Source organism: Toxotes jaculatrix, chromosome 14, assembly GCF_017976425.1.
Source record: "Toxotes jaculatrix isolate fToxJac2 chromosome 14, fToxJac2.pri, whole genome shotgun sequence".
Classification (NCBI taxonomy): Eukaryota; Metazoa; Chordata; class Actinopteri; family Toxotidae; genus Toxotes; species Toxotes jaculatrix.
Genome location: NC_054407.1, coordinates 8,480,648 through 8,495,368, shown reverse-complemented (window position 1 = coordinate 8,495,368; position 14,721 = coordinate 8,480,648). Strand labels below are relative to the sequence as shown.

The 14,721-nt window shown below is 42.8% G+C and overlaps 2 protein-coding genes across 5 annotated transcripts; both read left to right on the top strand.

Moving 5' to 3' along the window:
• Positions 1-52: 52 nt before the first annotated feature.
• Positions 53-4,023, top strand: LOC121193236 (3-keto-steroid reductase/17-beta-hydroxysteroid dehydrogenase 7-like). Its single transcript, XM_041055454.1, has 9 exons — positions 53-213; positions 988-1,191; positions 1,349-1,441; positions 1,587-1,701; positions 2,084-2,278; positions 2,758-2,862; positions 2,984-3,040; positions 3,153-3,251; positions 3,399-4,023. The coding sequence occupies exons 1-9, from the start codon at positions 179-181 to the stop codon at positions 3,531-3,533; spliced, it is 1,038 nt and encodes a 345-aa protein (XP_040911388.1). The 5' UTR covers positions 53-178; the 3' UTR covers positions 3,534-4,023.
• A 2,671-nt stretch (positions 4,024-6,694) lies between these two features.
• Positions 6,695-12,802, top strand: serbp1b (SERPINE1 mRNA binding protein 1b). 4 transcript variants are annotated; one of them, XM_041055301.1, is made up of 10 exons: positions 6,695-7,056; positions 7,821-8,001; positions 8,324-8,464; positions 8,901-8,972; positions 9,322-9,399; positions 9,718-9,895; positions 10,401-10,466; positions 10,553-10,558; positions 10,775-10,960; positions 12,564-12,802. In XM_041055301.1, exons 1-10 carry the CDS (start codon positions 6,801-6,803, stop codon positions 12,621-12,623), a joined length of 1,224 nt encoding a protein of 407 aa, XP_040911235.1. In that variant the 5' UTR covers positions 6,695-6,800; the 3' UTR covers positions 12,624-12,802. The 4 variants fall into 4 exon arrangements, with proteins under 4 accessions (XP_040911235.1, XP_040911234.1, XP_040911237.1 ...); XM_041055300.1 differs by having other exon boundaries at positions 10,772-10,960; XM_041055303.1 differs by lacking the exon at positions 10,553-10,558.
• Positions 12,803-14,721: the final 1,919 nt, after the last annotated feature.

Sequence of the window (14,721 nt, the reverse complement as noted above, 5' to 3'; positions counted from 1 at the left end):
GCTGACATCCAATCACACCACGCACAAGCTCGTGCATATAGGCTGCTGCGCTTTCGCCGGAATCGGACGATGGGCTGAGCGTGCCGGTACGGCTCCGGTCAGAGGGGATTCATACCTGGTCTGAGACTTTGTTCTGGATCCACATTTCGTCCACAGCCGCTGCTCGCTCCGGTCAGACATGCAGAGAGTTGTCATTGTAACCGGCGCCAACAGGTGGGTCCGCTGAAACGCCGCTATAACGACGAATACACACTCGGTTTGTCACGGTGTTAGACTGGGACTGTTCTCGGTAGTTGATAAACTTGTGTGTGCATGTGTGTAAATGTGTTTGTTCTCTTTACGAACATCGTAGCTTCCTGTTGAGAGATGAGCTGCCTCTAAATCTGCGATAAGCTGTAGCCACGTTAATATTTTATCTGCGTCAGACACAGTAAATACAATAATAAAACGCAGGAGACAATACGTGTTTAAATACAATCACACTTAAAAACAATTGAAAAGCAACAATAAATATAAAAAAATTGCCAGTGCATTAATTACCGGTACACAATTTGTTCATACACTAAGTTTAGAGGCGAAATTGGCGAGGTCAGTATGTGCCTCCTGCTTTTATAGCTATAGAAACACCAAAAACGTTTTGTTAGTGTTTCAGAAAGTGTCACCTACATGTTATTACATGTACTGGTCAGATGGATAAACTGCTGTTCATCAAGAGATAGTTACAGCACATAACTCCCCCTAAAACCACACACACAGCTTTTTAATGTTTCTGTTTGGGTGCAGATTAAACAAACACCTTGATTAGTGAGCTCATCAAATTATATAAAGTAATTATGTAAAGTAAATTTAAGGTGAAACACTAACGAGGATCATAATCAGCAACACATGAAACACCCATAAATGTCCCATAAATAACACTGATAACAAAACAAAAAATTACAAAAGTAATTGTGTTTATGTGTCATCTGTTTCTCTCTCTCTGCGCAGCGGCATTGGCCTGGCGTTGTGTGAGAGGCTGCTGACTGAGGACAGCCAGCTTCGTCTGTGCCTGGCCTGCAGAAACATGCAGCGGGCTGAGGCAGCCCGCTCCGCCCTGCTGACCTCTCATACCAACGCACATGTGGACCTGCTGCACCTTGATGTGGGCTCTGTGCAGTCGGTGCTCACTGCAGCTCAGGAGGTCAAGGCCAGGTATGAAACCTTTGATGCACTGACCTTTTAACTCTGTTTTGGCTCTGCATTGTATCCATGACGCTGCTTCTTCTTCTCTTCTGTCCATGAGTTTAAACAGCTATGAATATAACACTGATACTGATCATCTTTGATGCTTATTTTTGTTTCTCTCCAGGTACAGCAGAATTGACTTTCTGTATCTAAATGCAGGAATTATGCCCAATCCACAAGTGGACATCACAGCTTTTTTCAAGGGTCTGTTCTCCAGGCAAGTTCCCAAAGCCAGTTGCTGACTTACTTACTTAGCTTTGATTTGTGTCTTTGTATACTGTATTGATACTGGCTTAAAGTGAGCTGCTCAGATACCGGTTTCTGTCTGTGCTGTTACATAATAATGTACCTTCTCCCTGCAGGAATGTCATCAACATGTTTGCGACAGCAGAGGGTCTCTTGACTCAACAAGACCGACTCAACTCAGATGGACTGCAGGAAGTTTTTGCCACCAACCTCTTTGGTCATTTTCTTCTGGTATACCACAGACTGTAACACATACATGAATTTAAGTCTATATCTAGATGATAGGAAAAAAATCCCATAATTTGACATAACATAGTCCTGTTACTATATACAGTGAGGTCCAGAAGTCTGTGACCACTTTTCCATTCACCTAACTAGGAAAGTGAGCACTTTAAACCTAAAAGTAACAGTATATGTAGATTATAATGAGGCAGCAAATAAGAAGTCTATGATAACTTACTAGGCTTTATTAAATACAGCAGGCAACAAAGTAGTGTAAATGAAATGTTTTCTTTCGTCTGTGATGTATTACAGGGATTGAAGTCATTGTTAACCACATATTTACAGTCTTACTTTGTCTTTTGGGCCTGGTCTTCATGTCTCTGTGTTCTAGATCAGGGAACTGGAGCCTCTGCTGTGTCAGGCAGGCCACACATCCAGGGCAGTGTGGACGTCCTCAAGTAACGCTAGACGCTCTGCCTTCAGCATCGAGGACATGCAACACAGAAATGGGACAGAGCCCTATAGCTCCTCTAAGTATGCTTCAGACATGCTCAGCCTGGCGCTCAACAGACAGAGGAATAGCCAGGTTTGTCGGTTACACACTGTGCACAGTGCTGACACAGTAATGACTCTCACTGTAATCTTGAATTTATGCCAGGATTTCATGTCATTCTTATAGGCTTCATTGTCATTGGCCCTTTAGGACAATATTGGTGAGAAGAGCTGATAAGACTCGTATAACTCTGCAGTGAATGAGCAGATACAGTCACATGTCTGACAATTCCACAAACTTCTTATTTTCTAGATGGAGGAGTTTTAAAAAGAATGAAACACACTGAACATCAAGAGCAACGTACACAGAGAAATTATAAAAAGTATAAGCCACAAGTTTAACTACAGCTTTATTTTATTTTAGCTTTATTACATCATCTGTCATTTGTCCCCTGACTATAAATAATAGTCAATAATATTTTATTAAAGCTAGGTTTAAAAACACCTCATATATTATTTCATTAAACATTAATCTATTATAGTAAGTAAGTTTTTCTCTTTTCATTGGGACAGGGGCTGTTCTCCTCTGTGGTGTGCCCAGGACTGGTGATGACTAATCTGACCTATGGCATCCTGCCCTCATTCTTCTGGACTCTCATCATGCCCATCATGTGGTTGGTGAGTGGCTTTTCTTTCTTTCTTTCTAACAAAAGACTCCCTCATCTGTATCAAACATGATTAAAGTTAGGCATGAACCATTTCATGTTCCTGTGATATATTCTCCTATCGTTCTGAACAGATCAGGGTCTTCACCAACACATTCACCCTAACACCGTACAACGGAGCAGAGGCGCTGGTATGTTGTCAGGCTGTGTCGTTATTGTCCATATAAAAAAATACTTCAGGGATTCATTTGTCTGTAACAGACGCATTGTGAACATGGATTCCTGCTCTGGTCTGTTTCACAGCACTGGTTGTTTCTTCAAAAGCCGGAGTCTTTGGATCCAAGAGCAAAGTATCACAGTTTAACGTCAGGACTTGGGACAAACTACACTCAGCCTCGACAAGTGAGTAACTAGAGATCATTTAGTTCCACAGAGATACTTCTCAGCTTTGTGTAATGGAGGAAAACATGGAAAGGTTATGGGATATGCTGCTTAAGATGCTTTATTTACATGTAATTAATTCAGGTTTTCTGTGTGTTTGTGTTTCAGATGGACATCGATGATGAAATGTCTGAGGTCCTCTATTCAAAACTTCTTGAACTCGAGAAAGTAGTTAGAAGGAAACTGAGTGAGAGAAATGCTGATAACAAAGCTCATCAACAGTACCTCAGTGAGATAGAGTGAGTCTTCTTGTGATGGAAAGGTTTGGAAATATAGACCATGTGCAATAGCAGCAATAATTTTCTAATTAAACTCATCTCAGCGCTATGTGGTTTTGGTGTCACCTGTTATGGCGGGAAATGTCCAGAGTCCATTGAATTTAAAGGGAACATGTCCGCTGTTATTCTCAGTCACCTGTTAGCTGTGCTTCTGATGATTTAAAGCACTTAAATGCCAACTGGATCATGTACTTGGCCCACATTCAAACTGAGATGTCCAATCAGAATAACTGAAAATACCTGTGTGGCCACTTTGTCTTTCTACAAAACTACAAAGAGCATTTTTTTCATATTTTAATATAATAATATTAGAAAAGTATATTTTACATCTCAAAGTTGGTCATTCACAAACCTACAGTAAAATGTAACTAAGACAATGTTTGTCTCATGAACTGACCTGCCACATTTTTACAATAAAAAAAAATCACATTATTGTTTTTCCAAACAATAATGTCAGGGTCATGTGAGACCAGTAAACCAGCAAGAGTCTCATCTGTTGCTGCTTTTCCTCTTATAACATAGATACCTCTGTCTAACAGCTGTATCATGTTTCCTCTCCAACAGGCTTCTCACCTTACAAACTTTACTTAGCTGTTTGGTTACGGTCTGGTTTGCTGAGGCCATCAACTGACCTCAGACACCAACACCATCATCACCCGTCATCTGTGGCTCATTTCAACACAAATTAATTATGATGCATGACATAGTCCATAGACATGACATACACTAGTTAAAATAAATGAAACAACTGCTGCGATCTGCAGGAGGCCTAACAAAATACATGAATGAATGAGGCATCAGCTGATTCACAAGGGGTGATGTAGTGTAAGACAACACTTCTCTTGTGCCAAAGTATTGATTTAGTGTGTCATGACCTGGCTCAAAGGTTCACAACAAAAAGGGAGACCACACCATGTAAATGTTAAAATAAATACTTTATTTAACTAAATTAAACCAAATAAGAACAAATTGAACCCAAATTAAATAATCAAATTAAATATGTACATTATGGGATGTGGAAAATCAGTGGAGTCAGTGGTGTAAAATGTGCATGAGTGAAAAGTGTGAGTATGCAAGTGTTGAATGATGTAAAACAAAAGCAAAAGGTTAACTCGGCGAGCCAAGGAAGCCATTACCACCAACACTCTGAGGCTAAGACCAGCCTCTTGACAAGGAATATCTCCCCTCTCTGCCTACCCCAAACTGGCTAAATTTCAACCCTAGTCTTTGTGTGATACTTGTGGTGGGTATTTACGCACTACATTGCTGGCAATAATCATGCAGGCAACCACTCAACCCGACAGCCCGGTAAAGCAACCATGCTGGAGAATTCCCTGTCCAAAAGTGCAACTAGACGGTGACACCAATTTCCTGATCAGTATACAAATCACACAAAATGGCTGCCAGAAAGCACATGGTGCTCCCCCAATGAACACAAAGCCAACAGATCAAAATATCCACACAAACTGCCCAAAATATAAAGCACAACCAAAACCAGCATATAGCTAGACCAAAACCAACTAACCAAAAAAAACATACCACCCCAGGTCCACTTCCTAAGGCAACAAACAAAACCTACCACAAAATAACCTCAAATTAAATAATATTAAATATGTACATTATGGGATGTGGAAAATCAGTGGAGTCAGTGGTGTAAAATGTGCACGAGTGAAAAGTGTGAGTATGCAAGTGTTGAATGATGTAAAACAAAAGTAAAAGGTTAACTCAAAACAAGATAAACCAAACCAAAACCGTGGTGTGCCTGTGGACAGAGAAAAGGAGAGAGTGAGCAATCAATTGCAGGGGCTTAAATAGACTCTCCACCAGAGCCCAGGTGTGTTGAGCCACTCAAGACACCTGCAACCAGGAGGAGCAGACACACCCAGAAGATGACACACATGGGGCATCACAAGTGTTATGCTCTTACATTTGAATTTAAAACTCTTTAGGGCAACGTCAGCAACGTGCTCCTAAACTGCTCACTGCATGAGTTGTTCCTGACTGATGTGCTCAGCTGCCACACTGATTTGCAAGTTATTTGCCTTATAGCCATCTCTGTTTAAGGTGGACTTCTGCATTTTCTGGAAAATTACAAACAGGTGATCATCTCTTCGTCTCCGCTTGTTTTTGAACAGCTGTGTGTGTGTGTGTGTATCACTCACTGAAACACCAGAAATTAGCTTCAGCTACAACATTAAAATGCTGCTCACATACACACACACTGTCAACCAATCAAGAGCACACAGTTTGACCAATCAATTGTGTGAAGACTGAGATCAGTTGATTAAATGAGTCAAGTCTGGTGTGCTGCTGCTTGGTTGGAACAAACACCTGCACCCACATGGCCCTTTGTGGAAGTTTGGACACCCCTGCTTTACAGTGTAGTATTTATACTTAATTCAGCAATAACATCTTTGCATACAAACCCTAACTGCTGTGCCCATTCACTGATTCTGAAATTATATTTTATCTTTTTTTTAATAAAATAAAGTGCGACTTTCTTATTTATTTATTTTTACTGAGGCTTACATTGCATGTCAGTCTTCTTAGTGTGCTGAAAAGCTGATTCTACTGAGGGCACACCGGTCAGATATGTTACCACCAGCTGTTGACCAGCGTGCTCCTGCTGGCCCGTACCCCACACCATTTGCTGCTTTTTATAAACTGACAAATCCCACTTAATCTTATGACATGCATGTCAGCATAAGGTTGCAGCTGCACATTCAAGACAATGAGTTTTTAGTAGCAATAGTACTTAAAACAGATGCAGATATTAGTGTTTCCTTTGAGAAATGTGTCTGTGTGCTCCTGTAAGCAAAACATGGAATATTTATTTAACTACACACATGTACATGTACATGTACAGGACTTTCATTGTTCATTTTCCCCCAGGATCATGTAGTTTGAACACAGCAGGTTTTCTGCAGCCACAACCTCTCGCTCAGCCTAATGTGAAACAGCTGAAAGCCTCCTCTGCATGTGATGTCCCCCCCTTCAGACATTAAAACCCAGATTAGTCCAGGAGGACATGAAAGCACATCGTTACATAATGTAAATAAAAACATTGCAGCCGCCGTGCGTTCAGATTGGTGCGCGCTGCACGATGTCCCGGATGGTGATCGCACCGGAAGAGAAGGGGCAGCTCTCCCAGCCATCTTGTGGCAGCATCCAGCGAATTGTTCGCATCAAGCCTCGTAGAATCGGAGGTGAATCCCGCTGAAGGGGCGCCATCATGCCCGGACACCTGCAAGAAGGCTTCGGCTGCGTCGTAACCAACCGGTTCGACCAGTTATTGGACGATGAGTCCGACCCGTTCGAGATCCTGAAAGCCGCTGAAAACAAGAAGAAGGAGGGGGCCGCCGCTGGTTCCACCAAGACCGCGGCTCAAGCCGCCAAGCAGCCGAAGAAGGAGTCACAGAAGGACAGGAAGAACCCGCTGCTGGACAAGAAGGAGGAGTCCCAGGCTCCAGTCCCCCTGAAGAAAGAGGGTAACATTTTCACCTGCTCCCTCGCTTCCGTGCAGTGCATGTTTATTTTTCGTCTACTTTCGCATCAACTGTCATGTGCAGCTCCTGTTAGCTGCGTTAGCTGCTGCTGGTCTGAGCCAAACACAGCGTGAGGTCAACATGGACCCTGTCCTGTTGTTATTAGAGGACAGACCGCTGATTCCTCACGGGCTGAGACGAAGAGCGACACACCGGCGGAGAGGGTGGCTGTAAACGCTCAGGTGCAAACCACCAGTAAAGCTCCTGTGCGGAGTGGCGAGCCTGTGTCGCAGAAATGGTTTCCAGCAGCATCCGACAGGAAGGTGTAGTGTTGGGTTAGTGTGCGGTGGGTGATGCTCCGTGCGCTGGCTACGCAGCTCTGTGAGCAGCTGCAGGCTTTGCAGAGCAAGTGCCCGATGATTCACCTGCGCACTGACCAAACTACACACACCGCTCAGACAATATTTCTTTTTCCTTTTTTTTTTTCTAAAATGAATTAATGATCAGTAGAACTGAGTTCATGAAAAGAGAGGCCCACTGTGAGGCCGTTGCCTTAATAGTTGCAGTTACGTGCTGATGTTAAAGCTGCACACGGGACAGGTGACAGACAGGACATCAGGGGTTTAAATAGCTCCTTTGCATGACAGCGTGTTCCTGCATGCTAATGGTGTAAAGCAGTAAGTGATGCTATTTCAACAGGCGCAAATGTTATTCTAACTCTTAACAGAGCGAACTACAGATTTGATTCACACTCCTGTGGTTCGCAGGTATCAGGCGGGTGGGCCGAAGACCGGACCAGCAGGGCCAGCCTGGTTCCCAGCACCAGGCTGGGCAGGGCGAAGGGCGACCTGGAGACAAGAGGCCGGACCGGAGACCTCCTCGAGAGCGCCGTTTCGAGAAGCCCGCAGAGGACAAGCCTGAGGGAGGCGCAGAGTTCTCTGTAGACAAGTGGGTATCTGTGATGAATGACGAAGAGCGTATTTAAACACGCTGATAAACCCAAGGCTGTCTGGTGCGATCACAGGATCAGTGTGGGGTTGTATGGAGGGTTTAAATGTTTTGATATAATCTTAACTCACTTAACCTCAACATCACAGCACAGCGTTCTGTCCTTCTGTAAACTGCTAGTTTTTGAAGCTCTCTTTGACATTTCTGTTAACACCTCTGACATTAAGAGCGCGCGTGTGTGTGTAGGATAAGTGCTGATCCCCTCCTCTGATAAGGTCACGTTTACACACTTCTTTATTGATTGTCTCTTTGCATCCATAAGGCCTTCTGGAGACAGGCCCCCTAGAGGGCGTGGTGGCGGCCGGGGTGGACGTGGTGGAAGAGGACGGAGCATGGGCCGAGGAGAGGGCTTCGACTCACGTGGGAAACGGGACTTCGACAGACACAGCGGCAGTGACAAATCGTGAGTCAGTCCTGAACCGAGTCCTCAGCAGGGCAATGAGTCCATAAATAGCGATGACCGCTCACCAGACTCTTACTATCAAGACAGACCTTCTCGAGGTCTTTCACCGCTCAAGGTTTCTAAAAACCAGGTGTTGACCACTTTTGTGTTACTTTGAAACTAAAGACTCACTGATCTAAAGTCCTACTGGCAGGTACACTCTACACACTTACACTTTCCATTGAGTAACAGTCTGACCTGAATGGCATCTCAAGAGTGTTTCTTAATGACGTCCCAGATTAGGATCCTTTTTTTTCCAAGTTATGTTCACTAATCTGTTTTTCTCTACTGACCAGAGGATTGTTGTTGGTTTCAGAATGACTCCCACTGTGGGGCCATGAGTATTTTTAGACTCATAGCCAGTGTGTGTGTGTTTTCCTTTCTGTTTTTGCTCCAGCAATCAGAAAACTGAGGAGAAGCGCAGTGGCAGCGGCTCACACAACTGGGGCAACGTGAAGGATGAAGTGAGGTGAGTTTTCACGAACAGACACCCGTGACCTGTTTGTCTGCACAATAATGACGCACATCTGATATTTGTTTGCTGGGTGTAATCTGAAGTTTAGATCACATTTAATAATAAAAAAAAAAACAGTCTGGTGTATACCCTGTGTTTGTGGTTAAGGTACGTGCGACAAGACAAAAATGCAACCTTGAAATTCGATTCAGATGTTTACAAATCGGTTGTAGCTTTATCTCAAGTATGTTAACAGCAACAGTGGATGGAGCAACCTTGAGTGTGTTTCTGGTTATAGATAGAGAGAAGAATCTGTGTGAGAAGAATTTGTATTAACAAGGTGCCTGTGTGTCTTTGTTTCCAGTGAGGCTGAACAGACTAGTGCTGCTCCTGAGACGACCCCAGAAGGAGAGGAAACTGCACCTGCCGGCTCTGAGAACAAGTGAGTATCCATTTCCTGTCAGATGTTTAGTCAGGTGATATTTGGATGTTCAGGAGATGAACCTTGTGTGTTTAATAATTTCAGAAAAAGCAGTTAGAAGCAGCAGAGCATTATCAGCACACTGGGATGTTTTCCTTTGGGTGTCCTGTGTCACAGACGTTGTTTCTGCATGTGCATTTTTCTCACAACGCTCTAGTGCAATTGGGATAAACATTGCCACTGACCTTTTGGCCTCAGGATTAGAGAGCATGTATAGAGCTAAGAGGATCGGCAGTTTGAGGTTTAAGTTCGCGACAATGCTGTGTGCTGGCTTTCCAGGGAGAATGAGGTTGAAGAAGTGAAAAACGAAGGCCCCAAAGAAATGACCCTGGACGAGTGGAAGGCCATGCAGGACAAGGAGCGCACCAAGGTGGAGTTCAACATCCGTAAGCCCAACGAGGGAGCCGACAGCCAGTGGAAGAAAGGATACGTGCTGCACAAGTCCAAGAGTGAAGATGTAAGTGTGGTGCTTTGTGATGATATGGAGAACAGAAACCTGATCTCCACGGATTTCTTCACCGTGACCTTTAGGCTTTTACAATGTTATTATACCTCATACTAATTCACTAGCGCAGAGCAAAAGGCTAAGACAGGCCAACAGGAAATAATGGACTTTGGAAACGTGCAAACTTGTGCACTGATAATTTAAGCTTTTGCTGTGTTCGTTGAGGCTTTGTACTCAGTGAGATGTTCATGTGAGCATGACTTAAAGCTCACTGTGAGGAACAACTGTGGACTCTGACGGAGATCATGGCTGTGTTGTTAGTTAGGTTTTAGACATTGTGCTGTTGCCTTTTAAAATTGGCATAACAAAGACTTTGCCGTCTCACTTTCCCTTTAAGTGAAGTATTTAAATGGGAAATGAAATTTCTCAGTGGACTTCAGGGACACATGCTTAGGTTATTGTGGAGGTCACTGTCTGTAAAAGCCTCTCGTGCTGATATTTCTTGTTTGATTTTCAGAGGCCCGTCGGTGCTTTGATTGACGCCTCAGAGACGGAAGCAGACTCAAACACTCTTTACCACAAGGTGCCTGCAGCTCTCACACTGGTCTTTCATCCACACAGTCCATGAAAACACTCAACATTAACAATGTGTATAAATCCTCCTTTTAGGAAATGGTGAGTGGTCTAATATACCTTCTTATTTTCAGAAGGGTTTTATTTATTTTTCATTTTGGGTAGAGGAAACGAAGAATCCAAACAGTGTACTAAGAAGTGCACACTAAAAGAAATAACACACATTCACTCACGTCATTACTATTACAAAGCAAACCTCTAACTTCAGAGTGCAGTAAATCTCTCAGCGTACTTACCATCGTCTGTTCTAACCAGCAGGCCGGTGCTGACGAGTCCAGTGACCACCATTTCCGCAAACCAGCCAACGACATCACATCTCAGCTGGAGATCAACTTTGGAGACCTTGGCCGTCCCGGCCGCGGGCGCGGGGGAGCGCGTGGGGGCAGGGGAGGCCGCGGCGGGGGAGGCAGCAGGACGGCACGCGGGGGAGGACGGTCCGAAAAGGTAACAGTGAAAGCATTAAAAGCTGTTGTTGCAACAATGGTTTAGCGTTCTTCACAAAAGATTTAGCTCGCTGACTCTGACCGGGCCGTAAAACCACTGACTTGGAAAACCTGCTGTGGAGCCACTGAAGCCCTGAAATAACAGATCAGTGAACAATGGCTCCATAATGGAAAACTCACACACTGACCTCATGACAGTGGGGAGACATAATGATAGTGCTTAGCTGTTTGAATTAGAGTTTATAAGGTTTATATTTGTGGTATAAACCTGTCAAGTGCCCAGAGCTGTCATTAAGTGCTCACTTATTTGTAGCTCTGTACTAATAAATAACTAAAGATACAACCGTTGTTTTCCTTATTAAACAATATGACAGTTAGCTTCTCAAGTAATCGATGAATTGAAAAAAAAAAAAAAGCAGCCCCATCACAATTTCCTAAAGCCCAAGTTTACATGTTCAGATTGCTTGATCTGTTTGACCAAGAGTCCAGTACTCACATCTCTGGAAAACTGGAACTAGTTTGATGTCTGACATTTGGCTTATAAAAAATTTAAAAAAAATCAAACACTTTATCAACATTGGCAGCTATTTTTTTAATGTTGATCAGGGTTGATTTAACAGCTACCATGCATTCAGAAAGTAGAAGAGACCTGTTCACTTTTTCATATTTTCTGATGCTGCAGTCTTATTCTAACATCATTTCAGTTCATTTTTATGATGAACTGATCTCCAGCTGAATTTTAGAAATATTAGAAAATGTATTAAAAAGGAACAACTGAAATATCACGTATACGTAAGTGTTCAGAGCTGCCTGCAGAGCTCAGAGACAGGATTGTGCCGAGCCTACAAAAACAGTCTGCTGCATTGAAGAGAGCAAGAGCACAGTGGCCTCCATAGTTCTTAAATAGAAGAAGTTTGATGCGACTCTCCTCAGTGAAAGACTCATGAAAGCTCACCTGGATTTTGGGGGGAAAAAAAAACCTTAAGGGCTCTCAAGACTGTGAGACACATGATTCTGATAAAACTAAAATAGAACTGTTAAGCATCACCTGCTCAACACCATCCCAGCGGTGAAGCATGATGGTGGCAGCATCAGGCTGTGGGGGTGTCTTTTTGGCGGCAGGGACAGGGAGACTGCTGAGAAAGCTGAACGGACCAGAACACAGGGACATCCTTAATGAAAACCTGGTCCAGAGCGCTCAAGATCTCAGACTGGGTCTTAGGGACAACTCTGTGAACGTCCTTGAGTTGCCAGGCCAGAGTCCTGAGTTGAACCCAGTAGAACCTCTATGAGTAGACCTGAAGGTCTCTGTCCACTGCCAGTCCCCGTCAAACTTGACAGAGCTTGAAAGAAGAGAAAAAGAGTAGGATGGAATGATTTTTCTTGAGATTTTTCACTGAGAGTAAACAAAACATTAAAGCTGCTGGTCAGAAAAACAAAACAATGAACAAAAGACACTAAAATGCTCCGCAGAGCTGTGGGGAACTGAAGAGTTGACTGATAATTCTTTTTGGGTTCATCACAATGAGCGAGACCTTTCACTCACATACAAGTAGTAATGTGATAGTTAACCTAGTTTTGGTTCTTGTGTGTTTCCCCTCCAGGCTAGTGGAGTGTCAGTCCCCAACGTGGATGATCCTGAGGCCTTCCCAGCCCTGGCCTAAAAGCTCCTTTTCCACCACCAGCCCACCCATCAGCCCTTCCGGGCCCCTCCTCTACGAGGCTTGCATGCTTACCACATCTTCAAGTATATAAGAAAACAGAGAAAAAAAAAAAAGATTTTAATGACAAAAAAAGACTGTCATCCCATACCACTCACACCACCAGAGGACTAAAAATTTTACCTGTTTTAAAGGAGAACAAAAGACAAAAAAAGGCGGAAAAAGGACCTCTTGTTACACTGAAGTTTTGTATTTAGGAACATGAAAGCAGGGATGTTTTCATACTTTCTTCTTTTCTTTTTTTTTCAGAGATTATGCATACTTCATATATTTTTTTGTGCTGCTTGATTTTATGCATTTCTTCAATTAGTTTGAAGTGTGTGTATTTCTTCCCCTGAAGCTTTGAAGCTTTTGTGCTTTTTTTTTTTTCTTCATGACTTCAGCTCAGTATTATGGGGTCAGCTTAGAAAAGACTTTTTACTGGAGTTTTTTTTTTCCAGTAATACACACTGATGTGGTAGCACTTCACTACATAGGAAACTTGTACTAGATATCTGAAGTATGGCTTAACATGCGTTTAAAGTGTAATTACTCTGATCCTGACTACCCATCCCTTTTGCGAGGCACAAATTCAGGATGGGTAACCAGGCAAAGTGACTTCCTACTAAAGCTTGGTATTTTTCTGCTTGTTGTGCAGTGAAAGTAAATGCCTCCTTCCTCTTTCTTTTTTTTTTTTTTTTTTGATAGCTTGCCTTTTTTTGGTGGACCAGTGGTTAGTAATGCTTTGTATCCCCTGATCCAGATGTGCTACCTGTGTTTTCAGGGTGTCCCCGGGCCCAATGTATATCTTTAGGCTGGTCCTCTTAGGTCATACAGACTGTACTACTTGTAACTTCAGGACCACTAAGCAAATATTGTGTTTTGTTTTTGTTTTTTTCTGTTAAGTGTGTGTGTGTGTGTGTGTTTGTGCGCGTGCACTTAGGTGTGAGTGTGCAGAAAAGTGTGAGGCTGAATGTGTGATTTAGCCAGATAGTAACTTAGAATTTAAGCATTTCTTTGCTTTGAACTTGCCATTCTCAAACAGTAGACTGCAAGTTTTCACCTGAAGTAGTTCATGCTGTCTTTTGAGACGTGATTGTTGAAATCTAGGTGTGACTGATAGATAGGCCGTGGACATATCTTGCTCTTAGAGTATCTGTAATGTCTTTCAGATCTCAAAGCACTTGGTTTTACCAGCACCAATCCTCTGAAGATTGTTTTTCCTCCCCTTCTGTGAACCGTATTTGCTGTTTTTATTTTTAATTATTTTATTTTATCAGTGCAGCAGCACCAATGCATAATTTGTCTGAAAGAAATGTCGGCTGTCATTGTGGAACAATCAAGAGCTACAGAATGTAATGTAAGGTAATGGTGCTTTCAGCCACCTGTGTCAGCATTTCCAGTGAGCTTTTTTTTTTTTTTTTTTTTTTTAAATGAAGTGGGTATATTTCACTTTGGGATGGGGAGGGGGGTCGTACTGAGGACATTAAGGAGTGAATTAAAAGCTTTACGTGCTGTGCTCTTCGAAGACTTGCTGGTGATGCACTGATACAGACGGCTGGAGCAGTTTTCTTGTAGAACTGTTTGAGCCACATGACCGTGAAACTTTCTCTGCAAACATCCCTGTTCCAATAAAATTGCTTTAGAGGTGTTACATGTACTCTGCCAATGGCTGTTGGGTTGTTTAAAATCAATACTGTGATTTTAAAGGTGTAAACAAATGTGCTGTTGACTCTTTATTGGGGTAAACAATCCGAGGCTGTTGTGTATTTCAGAGCTACAGTATTGCCCATTAATCCTAACAGTCCAGGAGGATTTGAATTACACTCCGTTGCCAGTTGATTAGGCAGCCCTGCTATAAATCTCACTTTCCTGAATGTTATGATGTTGACTCAGCTTAATGAACAGTAAAGTTGCAGATATATGTTCCTTTTCAAACTTTACATTTTACAAAGTGTGTCTGAAAATTAAATCTACCCTCATTTATATCAGTTAGTTGGGCTTGAAGTGAACAGCTGAAGACCTTCAGTGAAAACTGAACATAACCTTGATGAAGCTGTTG

Bases quoted from the DNA above. Each gene is read 5' to 3' on its own strand.
- serbp1b (XM_041055300.1), top strand. From the start codon at position 6,801: ATGCCCGGACACCTGCAAGAAGGCTTCGGCTGCGTCGTAACCAACCGG. The intron at 8,973-9,321 runs GTGAGTTTTCAC...CTTTGTTTCCAG, and splicing joins AACGTGAAGGATGAAGTGAG to TGAGGCTGAACAGACTAGTG. The intron at 9,400-9,717 runs GTGAGTATCCAT...CTGGCTTTCCAG, and splicing joins CCTGCCGGCTCTGAGAACAA to GGAGAATGAGGTTGAAGAAG.
- LOC121193236 (XM_041055454.1), top strand. From the start codon at position 179: ATGCAGAGAGTTGTCATTGTAACCGGCGCCAACAG. The intron at 1,442-1,586 runs GCAAGTTCCCAA...TTCTCCCTGCAG, and splicing joins TTCAAGGGTCTGTTCTCCAG to GAATGTCATCAACATGTTTG. The intron at 3,041-3,152 runs GTATGTTGTCAG...TCTGTTTCACAG, and splicing joins ACAACGGAGCAGAGGCGCTG to CACTGGTTGTTTCTTCAAAA.